The sequence below is a fragment of the Aplidium turbinatum genome, chromosome 3 (assembly GCF_918807975.1).
Source record: "Aplidium turbinatum chromosome 3, kaAplTurb1.1, whole genome shotgun sequence".
NCBI lineage: Eukaryota > Metazoa > Chordata > Ascidiacea > Aplousobranchia > Polyclinidae > Aplidium > Aplidium turbinatum.
Genome location: NC_137474.1, coordinates 1,643,160 through 1,659,543, shown reverse-complemented (window position 1 = coordinate 1,659,543; position 16,384 = coordinate 1,643,160). Strand labels below are relative to the sequence as shown.

General features: G+C 38.3%; 1 protein-coding gene across 1 annotated transcript; it reads left to right on the top strand.

Annotated features, from left to right (window-relative positions):
• The first annotated feature begins 3,736 nt into the window (after positions 1-3,736).
• Positions 3,737-8,982, top strand: LOC145767505 (myeloid leukemia factor 1-like). Its single transcript, XM_082579338.1, has 7 exons — positions 3,737-3,884; positions 4,123-4,240; positions 4,497-4,640; positions 5,159-5,269; positions 5,377-5,449; positions 5,629-5,715; positions 5,888-8,982. Exons 1-7 carry the CDS (start codon positions 3,847-3,849, stop codon positions 6,112-6,114), a joined length of 798 nt encoding a protein of 265 aa, XP_082435464.1. The 5' UTR covers positions 3,737-3,846; the 3' UTR covers positions 6,115-8,982.
• The last annotated feature ends 7,402 nt before the right edge of the window (positions 8,983-16,384 follow it).

Here is a 16,384-nt window from a genome sequence, read left to right as displayed (position 1 = left end):
CTTTGTGAATGTGGCGCTGGTTCCCAGACTGTATTTTGTTTGTTGTGAAAAGAATGCAGAACAGTTATACCAGAGCCACTGTATAAAGTGGCTCTGGTTATACTCAGTTCAAAAAATTGCCCTATGAAAAACTATTGCAGAAAAAAATCTAGTTTGTTATGGTGCTATTTTATTTGTATTGTTTACCGTAGCCTGCTATTCTCGCAATTTTTAAAATAAAAGTTTTTCTCTTCCTCAACAAATTCAGCAAAAGGAAGACCATAGCCTATCAGTCACCGAGTTTAGAGTCAGCTGCTTCCAGTGTGCTCAACGCAACAGATGTCAAGCATCGAAAAATTACGTTTAAACCAAAGATAGTCTGCTGATGTTCGATAAAAATTGAAAGCAAAAAATATATTGTTTAGTTTTTTCAATGCACAACACGCAAAAACCAAAGACATGTTTGCATAAAATGACGAAGTTGATGACGTGTTGGAGTAGCCAACACGTCATCATAACATAAAATGACGTGTTGGAGTAGCCTAAAAATTGTAAACACGAGTGAGCAATGTATGTCGGAAGGCGTACACCGATGCATAGCGTTCAAGTCCGCTTTTCCGCAATGCAGGATAAAGATAAACAAACAAACAAACAAAACAAAAAGTGTCACGATTTCTTTCTATCTCTTACCAGGAAAAAGACTTGGAAAGGTTCAATGACGTAGTTTAATGGGTTATAACCGAAAAGTAGTCAATTAAATTGACGGATAGTTCTACTGGTGAGATGATATATAAAAACGCTTGAAGGACTCCAACGAATGGTTCACCACTTCCAACAATTAATCAAAGTAACAGTAAACGGCAATAGATTCCAATGCTTGCGACTATTGATCAAGTTTAACGTAATCCACTCACAGCTTCTCATACGATTCTAATTTCAATCAGAAATTATATTAGCATCAACTTTGCTTTACTCGTATGCAATACTTCAACTTTTAATCAACAATAATCTTTGCTTCTATTACCAACTGCTACTATTACAGCAATGATCTCTCACAACCAACTCATCATAATAATCAACTCATCATAATACAACTCCCATAATCACATAATCAACTCAATAATAATCATTACGCAAACTACACCACTATTTATAGAAAGTTGTTTCGGTCTAGTAACATCGAGAATGTTACGTAATGTCACATTGTTCTGTCAAGTTGCAATAAATGTCAACAAGCAGAAGCTCAAAGAAGTTTAAAGAAGGTGACGTAGTGTAGAAGATTCTTACATAATAAATATTTCGCAATCGGACATCTACTGGTAAACATCCTTGTGACATCATGACAAACGATAATTGGTGATTGAGAAAACAACAGAATGTACGAGGTTCGCATCTTACAGAATGGTCCAGAACTACGTTACATAACAAAGATTCGCAATCCAAGGTTACTTCAGGTCATAACCGATAATAACACATCGCACAAGAATTTTACAATTAAAACAACAACGCTTGTTGAAGACACAAAGCAACCCATCGCGAGGCAATACACATTGATTGTGACAGCAAGCTTGCTACAGCAGCTACTTGATGACGTCATGAACAGCGTAGCTTCTGATTGGTTCGTGCTGGATTGGATATCTGCATGTTAAAGTGCCTACCACTTGCAACAAAGGCGATTAAACTTTTAGTGCTAATAAAAGAAATTCAAAAAGTGACAAGCTTTTGAATTATTTCGTTTGAGAGTTTAAAGCAGAGGTTCTCAAAATGTGTGGCGCGACTCGCGACGTCCTCATGTGTCGTTTCAATTTTTCAAGAACTTCGCACAATGATTCCTGTTCATAAACTTAGTTATGATAAGAAAATGCTTAGAGGTAATGTTATCTTCTATCATGCACATTTCAAGTTACAAAAGTGTAGCAATTCACATTGTCTGAATTGGAATATATACTTTATATGGAGCTAGTTGATTTTGTATTAATTGAATTATCAGTGATGTACGCGCATACAAAAAATATTGACGCCGTCAGCGTAAACGCAAATATTCGAAAAACCATATGCCGTATGCGTCAACGTAACTTGTAAAAAAAGTGGGCGGCGTCAACGTTAGCGCATACACTAGCGTAAACTCATTTTGTTTGCTAGGTGCCAAACATTCACGCGGTATAAACCCCATGTATAAACCACTCGAAACAAACAAGTTTTATTTTGTATTTCCATGAAGAAACCATCTGACATTTTTCTGCGTTTTGGTTTCATTATGTCTTTGCCCATTGAAGACGTTCTTTCAACTGCAGCGCTGGAAGATATTGGCGTGTTGTAGCGAAAAAAAGACATTAAAAAGCATGCGTTGACGCTATGCGCTAAAAAACGCGAAAACTTTATAGCGTAACCTCAAGCGACAACTATCCAAAAAAATGTGACCGTAAGCGTTAGCGCAAACAAAAAGTCTAAGTCTACGCCGCAAGCCTACGGCGTAGAATTTGCGGCGCATACGTACATCTCTGTGAATTATACATGTGTCATCGCCTAACATTATCAAAACAAACAAAATAAAAGTTTCTATTTCTCTCGACCTGGCAACTCTGACCTAACAAAAGAAGAGCTTGTGAGGAGTTGTGATATGATGGTGATGAGAAAAAACGAGTTGTTTGGTTTGGTTTTGAATCTTTATCCTCGGACTGACAAAGCCTTGAATGGTTATTTCTGGTAGTTTCGCATACTTGTAGAGGCTTTTGACGTAGGGCCGGTTACCGAGATTGACAGAGTGAAGTTTTCCGATTGTTGAAGTGTTGTTGCCAGAGAATTATTCCATTCACTAGGTGCCGCTGAATGGAAAGCAGTCCTTAATGTGCATTGCTCAAGCGCACACCGCGAAAAGTGAACTTGCGCTGCGTGATCTTGAGCCGGGTGCGTAACCACTGAGCTAACGGGGCGGACGTTGTTATCGAGTCTTCTTCGTATTAATGTACTGATACAGTAATACAGGATTGTTCAGATTTTAGTGATGGAAAGTGAAGTTAGTGTAGCTTCGGTCAATGCTGCTATACCTCTGTGATTTTTGTGATTTTGCAGTTTGTGTATTATTTCTTTGTTTTGGATATGGACAGCTTTGTCTGACGCAAATAATCAATAAGGGAACGTTCAAATATTACGTAACGCCTTCGAGGGGGAGGGGGGGGGTTTATGCAAAGCGTTACGTTAGCGTCACATCGGGGGGGAGGGAGTTCAAGCAAAACGTTACGTAACGCTTTCGAGTACGAAATGGTAGTTTTTTGAGCTGAATTCGTAGTGAAAAAGCGTTACATGGGGGAGGGGGGGATTGAAAAAAGCGTTACGTTGGCGTTACATAGGGGAGGGGGGGTCAAAAATTCGGAAAAAAAGCGTTACGTAATATTTGAACGTTCCCTAATTTAATCACACCTTTTTTACTATCCTTATATTATGGCGCTACCATCATGATTGCGCCATAGTCTAACCAACAGCTGTACAGTGCATTGTTTTGACAATTACATTAATTAGTCTGCTTGTTTGTCAATATATCACGCTGTTGAAACAAAGAGCTTTACTTATAGCTTTAGGAAAAACGGCCTTCCAAGACCATGTGTACACTTTGGTTTCGGCCTGCTGTTAGAACAAGGTTGCCGACCCCTTGGCTAAATTTTGTCATTAGCACCCCCACTTGTTATACAAGCAACGATCTTGTTCAAAGCGAAACTCAATCTTACAGAACTTTGTTTTATCTCAAACTGTCAGAGTTGCCAAAGCATACTATATTTTGCTTAAAGTTTGTGCAGTTTTCAATCTAAACCATCAGGTCTAATTTCTGCTAAAGGGGCAACCTATTGTCATCCCCAACAAATTAAAAGAATGTTTCACTCTCCGTTTGATGATGATCCTTTTTTCCGGTAAGAATTGTACTTAAATTCATACTTACCTTCCAAAGTATTGTAGACTAGAATCCATTATGAGTTTTTTATTAGAAATCTAACAATATATATATTTTACAACTACAATACATTTATATATATTTTACAACTACAACATACTATATTTTACAATAACTACAACATACTATATTTTACAATTTACAACCAATTTTACAACTATATAACTTAATAATTTTGGAAACTTTTACCTGTTCAGTGAGTCGATGGCAGACATGCACCGGATGATGGAGATGCACCAAAATATGATGTGGCAACCGGATGTACACTCTCAACTTGCTAGACCTTATACCTCTCATGGGCGCAGGCATACAGAGGTGTGGACTAACTAATAATGGCGAAAAATATGCAATGTTTCGCCTAAAAAATTGGGAAGTTCTCATTTCTTGTGTAAAATAACATTTTTCTATTCATAAATATAGCCTACTACTGAATCTTAGCGATTATTTTACATAACAATGACAATTGTTGTCTGCAAGGACAAGTCAAAGTGATCAAACGTAATTTTTGTCATTAGCTGACTTCTTAGCGGTTTTCATTATATATACAACATATATTTCTTATTGTGTTTAGCCAAACAATATGGCAGTTTCTCCATTCAATATGATGGATAACATGTTTGGAGGTGGGTTGTTAGGCGGGAGTATGTTTGGTGGAATGCAATCTATGATGAGAGATATGGAACAATCCATGAGCGCTACACAAACTCACCAAGGAGTAAGCAATCAGAATTTTTCGTTTTGTGTTATAAGCGTTTTTCCAATACCACAGTCATTTGAAAATTAGTCTATTCTTGGCATTTTTTTAAAATCGAGTCCAAGTTTGTGCGGGATACTGAATATTGTGTATGACATGGTTAGGAGGGTAATGTTGTTTATGCTAGTATGTATTTATCAACATGTTGTAAAGTGTTTTACCAAGACACAGCTGTGTGCTTTTCTATAATAAGCAATCTTTTGGATCATTGGTGAAAGATGTTTACATTTTGCTGTGCAGGCAATATCAATAATGAACATAATTGCTTTGTTCTTCTGTTCAATTCAACAAAAAAATGTACAACACGTTGAAGTTTAGGGTTACTTCAATCATTTTTCAACAATTACCCTATAAAAAGTTGAACTGTGCTTGCAAATGATAATATAGCAAGGACTTAAAGCACTTTTTTATTTCTAATATATCTTGGCTATCTGAACGAGCCATTCAGTGATTCACGATGTGCATTGGATTATTTCCAGATGCCTAGATCTTCGTTTCATTCTTCCTTCACATCGGTTTCATATGGCAGTGGAGATGGACAACCAAAAGTATACAAGTCATCGTCGTCCGCTAGAGTTGGTCCAAATGGGGTCAGCATCCTTGTTTGTTTATTATCCTGAATTTGGAAACTGTGGTATTGCTGTTGTCTTTTTCGCTTTTATCCAAAGTTTCCAGACTTTTCAAACTTCGTTTTCAGGTGCGAGAAACACAGAAAACAGAAGAAAACTCAGATACTGGTCTACGACGAATGGCTATAGGCCACCATATTGGTGAGTGTTGCCCATGCCATTTATAATGGGTACTAAGCTGAACTTATTCTTGTTATAAAAATATCCACTATAATATAACAACCTATTCACATACCTAAACTTGTTGCATTGAAAGTTGTAGCATGTTTACAGCAACCACGTTTTTGTTTCAAGTCAAGTATGGTGCTTTTGTTTTCCAGACGAGCGTTCCCACGTCATAGAGAAGTCTCGTAATACGAAGACTGGAGATAGTGAAGAGAGTCAGGAATTTGTTAATTTAGATGAAGGTTGATATTTGTTCTGTAATCTCTTATCTTGTTAACAATCATTCTTACGAAATAGTTTTATTCTTATTTTTGCCATTGATTGAAGCTAACCCAGCTTTTGTTTGCAGATGTTGATTGTTGATGAAACTATGTCTTTTAAAATATAATTCTCTTTTAATTTTTTAACTTGCAGAAGATGCAGAAAAGTTCAATCAAGAGTTTAAGATGAAGATCCAATCGTCGGCTCCTCCTCAACGCCACAGGAGCATCATGCATCATCAGATTGGACGACATCCTCCATCATCTTCCCAACATCCTCGTGAGCCAACGAGTCACCACCTTTCATCTCGCAACATCTCCTCTGGTAGTAGCTCTGGGATTCAATTCCAGGAGCCTCAACGCCAAAGAAGGCATTATTAATTCATTGGCTTCACCATCCTCAAGGAATTTTTTGTTTTCAAATTTCTTAACACTATTGATGGAAAACTGGGATACAATACCATGCAAGCAACTTTGTGGCATCGCAGAGACTTTACAGCGTTAGGATAGAGTACAATAGTTGTTAGCAATCATCTGGTGAGTTTCACATATTTGTAGTTGATAGAGATACAAAATTCGTCGTTTTACATTAATTCAACGTCTGCAGACGTTGAATCAATGTAATAATGATTGATTTTTGCTGTCTGGGTTGTGCTGTTTTTTACTCTGCTGAAAGATTGGTACAGAAGTTGTAAGATTGTTTTTCACACCAAATCGATCTAGCGAGATCATCAATCATCATCGGTTGCAGTGTTGTTTCATCAAAAGACACTTTGGGCTGCATATTATGTTGCTCATTTCTTGAGTTTTTATTTTCATCACTTTTACCATCACTGACGTAAGTGATGTTCTTATTATGAAGCCGGTTTTGTTGATTGGATGCAAGGTTCGCTTGGATGTAATGTAGATGCGGATGATGTGTTTATACTTTTGTTTCATGAGAAGTACGGTGAACATTTATGTACGGCTTCTCTTACCTCATACGAGGATGTGTCTGTGTTGAAACATTTTTTGAATGCTTTTGTCAGCCGAAAGCGGTCGATATTTTGGTTCTATTTTTTCTCTTTTGGTTTGGTTTTTGTCACTCTATGTTTTGTGAAAGTGGTATGGTAGGTCGGTGTCTTGTTCAGGTGATTTCAAACTTCAATGCTTCGTCTTATTCGGGCCAATCAAATCTTTGTTCTTGTCTCCTCATTATTATAAATAATTTCACGAAATTGTACTTTATTTTCAAGAGTAATGCTGAACCAATTTGTTCAGACTACCCCCAATATCCCTCCCTGGCATATTCACAATTAATTTTATTATCTTTTAATTAAATGCCATCCTTGATTGACTATCGGGCTGTGACGTGATAATGGTTTCGCTATTTCTCTTGCTTGGTTGTGCATCGGTTTTTCAATCCAAAGGTTGGGTTTGAACTGAACAAATGTTCACAAAACACTTCAAATTGAAACTTGGAAGGTGCATTCGACTGTGGGAACCTCCATGAATTCATGGATTCAAATTGGTCGTGTCTTTTGAAAACTTCTTCGTCATTTGAAAAGGTATTATGTTAAAAATGTTGTACGTATATATGTGTTTGGTGCTGATCTAACGACTGTTGTTCCCAATAACTAGCATATTTGTAGACATAAAGCAATACTCTTTGGTAGAGAGGTGGCTTTGTTGGACCATAAGGAGATAAAACCAAGCAACTACACCGCTTTTAACATCTGTATATATTATGTTAAATGATGTGCGGTTGCTTGGTTTGCTTATGGTTCAACAAAGCGATACCTCGCAAAGCAATCGTGCTTTAAGTTTTGTTGTGATGCTTCTGGCAGCATAACCAAGTCGCAATATTGGCCATCGCTGCTTATTGCCTTCGTGGGCTGCGAACACTTTTTCAACTTAACAATATTTGCTAATATGTTTCCGTTCCCAGACAGCAAAATCCGTCATTTTTACATTGATTCAACGTCTGCACACGGAAAATCAATGTAAAAATGACGGATTATGCTGTATCGATAACTTTGTTACACAAAAGTCAGAAAATTAAACCATTTATCAATTCAATAGCCTAATAAATATCACTTTACAAGTCACTTGCGATGCATTGTTGAAACATAAACAATGAAACTGGTGGTTTCTTTTTGATTTTCTTTCTCTGTTTTTGTTGTAGTTGATTCCACACCGTTTTTTTTTACAAATTGACAATATCTTCTCATTGATTTTGTATAACATAACGTCTACGTTGTGTGATGTTGTTGATTTGTCTCACTTATGTTTTGCGATGTCCTGTTTGTATCTAATCCACTGATGATGCTTCCACACATCTGTTCTTGGGATGTTGATGGGTTTTGATCGAAGTCATCACGCTCTATAGATTACTTACGTCATTGTTGCACGAGTGGGTTTAGTCATGCAGTTTCGTCTGAGGAGAGATCGGAAACCCTGCTTTGTTTAGGGAAAGTTTTAAATTTCAGAAGTAGCTTGATCTGTCGCTTCGTGTGACAAAACTCCTGGTATGTTGCGAAGCCGTACAACTGCAGCTTTGTAAGTTTTGCAGTAAAAAACCTTTGTCAGAAAATAGCGTTTTTAACACGTTAAAATAAGTGCAGAAATTTGCTAGCAGTAACTTGGCATTTTTCCCTTCGTAAATACACTTCACCATTAAAAGTGTAGTCCGGGAACATCGTGAATCTGGGGTGGTAAAAGGATAGACCCTCGGCCCCAGAGGCTCACACGACGCCGACTAAAAGGCAAAGTCCTTATACTAATGCAGTGGTAGCGTGAAGTTCAAGCAGATGCCTTCATACAAAAGTCGGTACTCCACAAATATATTTTACAGTCATGCTTTTAATTTACCTTGCTAAAGCTGATGTTGTTAGACACCTCTGGTGATACCCAGCAAGGAAAATCCGTCCTTTTTACTTTGATGAAACGTCTAAGACGTTGAATCAATGTAAAAAGGACGGGTTTTGTTGTCTGCGTACATGCCGATTGCTGAGCTGCCATGTGACGATGAGGTGTTGACATCCAAATGAAGTGATTATGATTCATAAGTGACGCATTGTTTCGGTTACTCTATTCACCAGGGAGTGGTAATCATGGGGAATACTTGAACTCGACTTGTTGGAACTTTAAACATCAAGTTTGTACTACACCCAAACAAGGATTTCTAGCTAATCTCCAATGACCTTCAACGAAGGCGTGTTTGAGTCATTTACAAAATTTTCTCCAAACAATACACCAACAAACAGTATTTAGGATAAGTGGAAAATTGTTTCTGAGTTTGTATTGAGAATATCAACGATTTTACTTTAACCGTATTTACTTTAATTTTTAAATTTTTAATGTACACACAGAAGTTTTTCTTTTAGTGTTGGGTTGGTTTAATTTTTTTTCCTCGGACTGACAAAGCCTTGATAGGTGATTCCTGGTAGCTTCGCATACTTGTGGCTTTTGCAGGGCCTTTTATCAAGATTGAGAGAGTGAAGTTTCCGATCGTTGAAGTGTTATTGTCGAGGAATTTATTCATCCATTAGATCCCGCTTAATGGAGAGCAGTCCTTAACGTGCGTTGCTCAAGTGCACATCCTGACAGTCGAACCATCGCCGCTTGATCTTGAAGCTTCTTCGTTCACGAAGTCACGCGCTAACCAACTAAGCCAGGGTGGTCCAAGACTGCGAACATGAAGAGCCACATTAGGGTCTGAGAAAAACTTCACGGGCCGCATAGTGAGAAATGATAACACGTTGCTGAAAGTAGAAACGCTGTTAAATAAAAACTTAACTAGGTTGCGATTTTGAACTTCTTTTCTATAGATTTTGATCTGTTTAGCTACATTGTTACTGTTCGCAAGCTATGAACATTAACAATGAAAGGACTGAGTGTGCTGTTCTGATCGACCTAATGTTTTGCTGCACGCCTAACTCACTTAATCTCTGCTTGCGACACAACAAGTGATTTTCAGCTAGTAAGAAAGATACGATACCATAACACGTCAACCAATTAGCAAACCAAAACAATGTATTGTTTTTTGCTTTTGCATATAGTGTCGATCTCTGGTTTAAATTCAGTGGTCGACAGACGTAAGGAGGCATCCAGGGTTTCATCAGCCATTCTGTTCCGTGTTTCGCTTTTTTATCGCTTCATAACGGAGAAAGTGCTAGCAACAAAAGCAAAATATCAACGCAAGTTTGTGTCGTCACAAACCGACATTGCTTCCTCATAGTTACCTATTGACCCGATCATGCGCGACTTATTTAGGGTTGTGGCGAATGTACTGTATTTATAAAACGTAGGTGTACTTTTAAACCTTGGATTTAGCACTGATAATTCCGGCATGCACAAAGTGTTCGCGGGCCACATGCGGCCCGCGTGCCAGGGTTTGGACCACCCTGAACTAAGCTATCGGGGCTGGCGAATGTTTGCATTTCTGCGATCAAACCCAAATGTGAATGTTAAGCAAAGACCTTAAACTTAAAACACACAATTGAATGTATTGCGAGATTATCGCACTGTAGGCTACAAATCTTTTGTAATCCCAACCAACACACGTGATGCTAAACAAGGAAACGAGATTAAGAGTACGAATGACATGGCACAAGGAAGAACCTGAGATTGTAACTGAATATCACGCGTCGACAACTGTGCCTGTTATTGAGTTGACAGGTGGTTTCATCATGTCGTCATCCTCCCAATAGGCTTTGAACAGGTTCCCCAAAGTGATTAACGTTTTTGCTCCCTCGCAGAAAAATGTCTACATAACTTTTCTTCCGCTGTGTCTTATCAGTTTGTTTCTATTTCTGACCATCACAACAAAAAAGAATATACGGTATGCCAAACATCGCAGAGGTCTAGAAAAGGGTAGAAGCGATAAAACACGAACGTTATCACGTGCATGATACCAAAACAGTACAATCAGTTTAAAATATGGCACGGTCGCAACACCTTAGTAGAATTTGATCCTTTTGATCTTGTCTAGAGCTAGAGTTAAAAGTTTCAAAATAAAATCATTCAAAATAAAAAAGTAACTTACATATTATTAAAATGACTGTAGCTTAATCTAATGGAAGTCGTCTGTGTTAATAATGTATAATTGTATAGCTTATATACTAACTGTTTACAATCTACTCGAAAAGCGTTTGCTCGAGGTTTATCAGTTCATTCTTGAAATTAGCCCAAGAAACGCTGCTGTAATTTTTGAAAGCGAACCTAGACATAGATTAGAAATGTTCGTAGAATTCTCCATAGCGAGTTATCGCTTAAAAGTCATTGAAAAATATGTAGAAATTCGCAAAGGTAGCTAATATTATTCGGAATAATGCCTCGTTTTGAGTGAATTGAATCGCCAGGGTCGTTCATAAGATGATTTGGGCCCAGTAGCCTACCAATAAGATCTTCTTGCCCCAATTCAAGACACTACATTGAAAGAATACGCACAATATGGACAAAATACGCAGTAGTTTTTTTGTCCCCGGGCCCCTGAAATCCGCCTTCAAAAGTACCCGCTGAACCCTCCAGCCAACGCTACCATGCACAGCCAGTAGCGGCGCCACGGGGGGGACTGGGGTGGACATGTCCACCCCACTTCTATTTATGGTCAATTTTGTAATTCGTCGAGATCCGATGAGAAAACTTGGGGGGTGTATGCAGAAGGGTTAGGGGGGCCTAGTGACTGCGTCATAAATTAATTTCAACTTCTTACTTATGAATTACTGTTGCAGCATTGACATACGAAGAAATAAAGAATCTTCATGGTTATCGCTCTATTGTATTGATTGATTGTAGTCTAATTTTACCATTTTGAGGTGATGGCTTTTATCACAGCTGAGACACAAGCTTTGTAAGACCTAATAGGCAAAGGTTTTGATGGGGCCACTAACATGTCAAGCAAGGATGAAGGTGCACAGCAACACCTAATTGCAGCGGATGCCAAACCGTCGGTATATTTTCATTGTTTTGCACACCGACTAAATCTTGCGCTTGGGCACAGTGTTGAAAACGTAGCGACAGTCAAAACAATTGGTAACATCTACAACTTTATGGACTGTTCTCCCAAGATACATTTCTTTGTATAAAGAGCATTTTAAAAAGGATGGAATCACGTCTGGAAAAATTGCATTGCACTCGTTATCTGATAGGCTACTAGATGGTCTCATTGGTCTGCACGTTCAGATGATCTGGATGTTGTTATTAATGTAGCCTATATCCAGCACTGCTGTCAATGTTCCAACAAATGTCAAACGAAGGTAATGGTGTATCTACTGGATGTTTGTTCCCCATCAAGCAAACTGAATTTGTTACTGCTAGTCTAATTCTTCATAAATGCTTTTCGTTAAGTAAACAGGCTTCAGATTATTTAAAAAGTGAAGAAATGGATCTCACCACTGGGGTTGCTGAATCAACGACTTGACAAGAGCATTTGACTCACTGCGTTCAAAGGAAGATTTTACCAAATTGGTTTTCAACACATCGCTGTTTGCGGATAGAAATCAAATTACCAGTGAAACCACTACGCCGGCTAAGCGATGCCGCTACCCACCAAGCCATTTCTGAGATGGTCAGATATTATTGATAGGTTACAACAGTCTTCCGTGGAGTGAATCTGAATCCATTACAGAATAGTTAAGACGAGATTTTTCTTTATCCTTTGATAGAATGCTGAATGAACTTAAAAAGCGTTAGGCTATTCGGATCAAACATGTGAATTAATGTCAAATGCAGCTGCATTTTATTACACGCACATGTCTCCATCAAATTTGCCTAAAGTTGAATATTTAGTCAAATTCTATAATTTCCATGAAAATCAGGTTGGGCAGCAATAGGATCTTCTTTTTTGGGGTCAGCTAATTGTCACAAGTGGAAACTAGAAATTGAAAAGCACCAAAGTGGACCGTGTGGTTGTGTCTGCCTTCACTTTTGAAATTGTTTGGACAAAACGATCTTAAATCATTTGTACAGCGATTTGTTTCAAATTATTGCTACTGTTGCTACTTTCATCTTGTGAACGTATCCACAGCAAAATAAGACAATAAACTATTATCTGCGACCTGCCATCATTGCAAAGACTTGAACATCTGGTGCAGATCAGCAGAAGCGAGACATTGTCGACAACACTGGTCCTCAAAAATGGTGAAAGCTTTTCAACTGACCTGCGAGCGCAAAATAAAACTTTAGTGCAGTGATTCTTAACCAGTAATGTACGCGCATACAAAAAATATTGACGCCGTCAGCGTTAACGCAAACGTTTGAAAAACCATGCGCCGTATGCGTCAACGCAACTTGTAAAAAAAGTTGGCGGCGTCAGCGCATACATTAGCGTAAACTAATTTTGTTTGCTAGGTGCCAAACATTCACACGGTATAAACCACTCGAAACAAACAAGTTTTATTTTGAATTTCCACGAAGAAACACAAGCATCTGAAAGTGTTCATCAGACATTTTGCTGTGTTTTGGTTCCAATATGTCTTTGCCCATTGAAAATGTTCTTTCAACTGTAGCGCTGGAAGGTATTGGCGTGTTGTAGCGAAAAAAAAACATTAAAAAGTAGCCTATGCGTTGACGCTATGCGCTAAAAAACCGCGAAAACTTTACGGCGTAACCTGAAGCGCAAACTATCCAAAAAAATGTGGCCGCAAGCGTTAGCGTAAACAAAAAGTCTACGCCGCATACTTGCGGTGTAGAATTTGCGGCGTATACGTAGGCTACATCTCTGTTCTTAACCTATGGCAATGGGTATTATTAGGTACCGGTAATAGCCAGGTTTTTTAAAATTCTGTTTAAGGGGCCACCCAATAAATTTTTATGAGGCCGCCTATCATTGCAGCAGCTCCATGACATAAAATAACGACAAGCTTGCTAACACAAAGATCGTAGTTGGCAATTCTATGGACCGCAGAGGAAATGTATGGGAGCGTTTGGCCCCATTCTATTCTTTTGTTCATATTACCTCGAAATATTTTTGTCCACCCCACTCATTCTTGGCTGGCGCCGCCCCTGTGCACAGCAATAATGTTGGTAAACTCTTTATGGCTTTGGCTACCGCGCTGTGTGACGTTTTTTCAATGAATTGACTTGTTGAGATCCTTTAGCGGCATAAAACATGTGAATACCTTTCCGCTCTGTGGCAGGTTAGAGTGTTTTGCAATGACAAACACTAATTTAGACACAGACACTAGGGTTGCCAGAGGTTAATATAAAAAAGAGCCCAAGCTTATGCAAAAAGTCGCCCAAAAGTAGCCCAATTTTTTTGGGGGTTCTAAAATGGAGCCCAAATTGGAACCCAAGGAAAGAAATAAGCTATTATACAAAATTATTCAAGAACGCTTGATCATCAGTCCCAAATTATAAGTGTTTTACCAGTTTTTCACATCTTTCAGACAGATTGGCAACCATGCATTCACTCAACTGTTTGTTAAAATAACTACAAACAAGTACCGGTTCCACACCAAGCAACACAAAAAATGGTTTAATTGCTTTTCGTGATGAGCTAACGCATCAAGAGTGTTCCCCTCAAGACCATCAACAGTTTTGATAACCCACCTTGGTCGAACGTAGAAACTATCTTTTTTTTTACTCATATAAATTGTTTAAAAAAATTTCACTAGCCTTTCTTTTCTCATCTTTCTACATTTGTAAAAACTTTATTAAGGTGTTGCGAGTTGCGACCATGCCATAACTGATTGTCCTGCTTTATCGTCATGCACGTTATAGCGTCCGTGTTTTGTTGCTTCTACCTTTTTCTAGACACTTGCTATGTTTAAAATATATTGTTTTTCGTTGTGATCGTCAGAAATAAAAACAAACTGAACTGATGTCCACTGCATTTTCATGAAAACCTGGATCACTTAAGTTGCCAGGATTTCCAGATATTAAAGCCTAAACATGCACATATTTGAAAATTGGCATCTTTATACGTACCAAATTGGTAACTCTGCCTGACCGAGGCCTCCAAAACGGCTGCTCCTCAATGAAATAACTATGAATTAGGTAAAAATCTTAAACATGATACAATTTTTACATAAAAAGTTATATTATATTTGTAAAAAAAGTAGCCCAATTGGGCGCCAACCAAAAAAGCGCGCCCAACGCGAATTTTTGGCGCCTGGAGAAATCAAAAGTAGCCCAATTGGGCGTAAAAGCGCCCAATCTGGCAACCCTAACAGACACTTCAAAACAATTACGAATCCTGACCTGCACAAAGAATAGGAAAAGTATTATTAGGTAATCTGTTATGGCGTTTATGAGATAACAAATGTATCAATTGTTTGTCAATGCCAGATAACATCAGCAGCGCTCTGAGCATTGATTTACCTTCTACAGATTCTAAAAAGCCTCGATCTATTTAGATCAGTAGTTCGCAACCTTATTGTCTTAGAGGACTTCTTTTGGTGCCTTGGAAGCAATTGCGGACCCTTAAAAATATTTTACTTGAAATTTTGGTATAACCTATCGCCCCTCCAAAAAGGAATCAAATGTTTCATAAGTTTCAAAGCTGCATACTTAGAAGAATTTGGCAATGTAGATATTAACAACCTGTTTTAGCCTGATCAATCAATCAATCAAGTTTATTTCGGCATAGCTCCACATTCATTTTCAATGTACACATCAGGAGATACAACAAATCGCTTTTTTGATATGGAAACTACACCATGGAGGCACCGAAAAAACCAAGCGGTTATCCAAGTCAAGGTGCAAGTTCGCTGAGGTAGCCTAATAGCAAATTGCACTAGTTTTCGGAACACAGTTCCCAAGTCATGTTCTATTACGAATGGTTTTGAAGTCAGTGGATTGTTGTTTTATGCGGCTCTTTTGCTTGGTTTGAGGCTGCTGTCTTGAATGCTGTTTGTTGAGTTTCTGTGCTGTTAGGCTGTTGCTGTAAAATTTTGTTGAATCAGCTGATTAATAGATTAGGTGACGTAGTTGTTCACTTTTGGCACGGTTTTTGATCTTTGGACTTTGCCTACTTATGAAAATGGCCTCTTTAAAGCTTAATTGATTGTAAATTCAAAGTCGGCGAGGCACTGTCGAACTTTCATCTGAGCTAACCTGTGCTTTCAGGCGGCAGTGGAGTGGGCGGATCGAGCTGCCTTTGTAGCTTTCCCTGCATTTCTTGCATATAATATAATCTTGTAGACACAGTTCTTGGTGGTACACATGTCGTCGTTCCGTAGTGGGCAGTTTTGCAGCCGGCAAGGTTCGGATTTTAGTTGTTTTTGAAAGTGTGTCTCGGAAGGTTCGTGAGCGTCGAAAGGGGCGGACTGGCAAATCCAGGTCTTTGAAAACTTTCTTTACTTTACGGTCCGCGTCATCGCTTATAAAAGAAAATTCAAAATGTTTTGAGTTACCGGTATAATGGGTATATAGTGTTTGGTTTTTTTTGCACCCCCACCCCCAAGATCTAAAAGTGCCCCGGGCCCTCATCAGTTAAACTCGCCCTTGTTCTAGATACGGTGTGTCCCATTGGTAGACCGTCAACTTAGAAAAATTTGCTGAACTCGCGACAGACGAAGTTATGAGCTAGCTATAATATGTTGGCACACAGGAGTAATATACAGTGATTTGTATGCTGATTTGATGTTTTTCTATAAATTTTATCAAAAAATTATAAAAATTTTACGACCGTTACAGAGAATTTCTCCTTTTTTTTTTATTAGTAAAC

Bases quoted from the DNA above. Each gene is read 5' to 3' on its own strand.
- LOC145767505 (XM_082579338.1), top strand. From the start codon at position 3,847: ATGTTTCACTCTCCGTTTGATGATGATCCTTTTTTCCG. The intron at 4,241-4,496 runs GTGTGGACTAAC...TATTGTGTTTAG, and splicing joins ATGGGCGCAGGCATACAGAG to CCAAACAATATGGCAGTTTC. The intron at 5,270-5,376 runs GTCAGCATCCTT...CTTCGTTTTCAG, and splicing joins CTAGAGTTGGTCCAAATGGG to GTGCGAGAAACACAGAAAAC.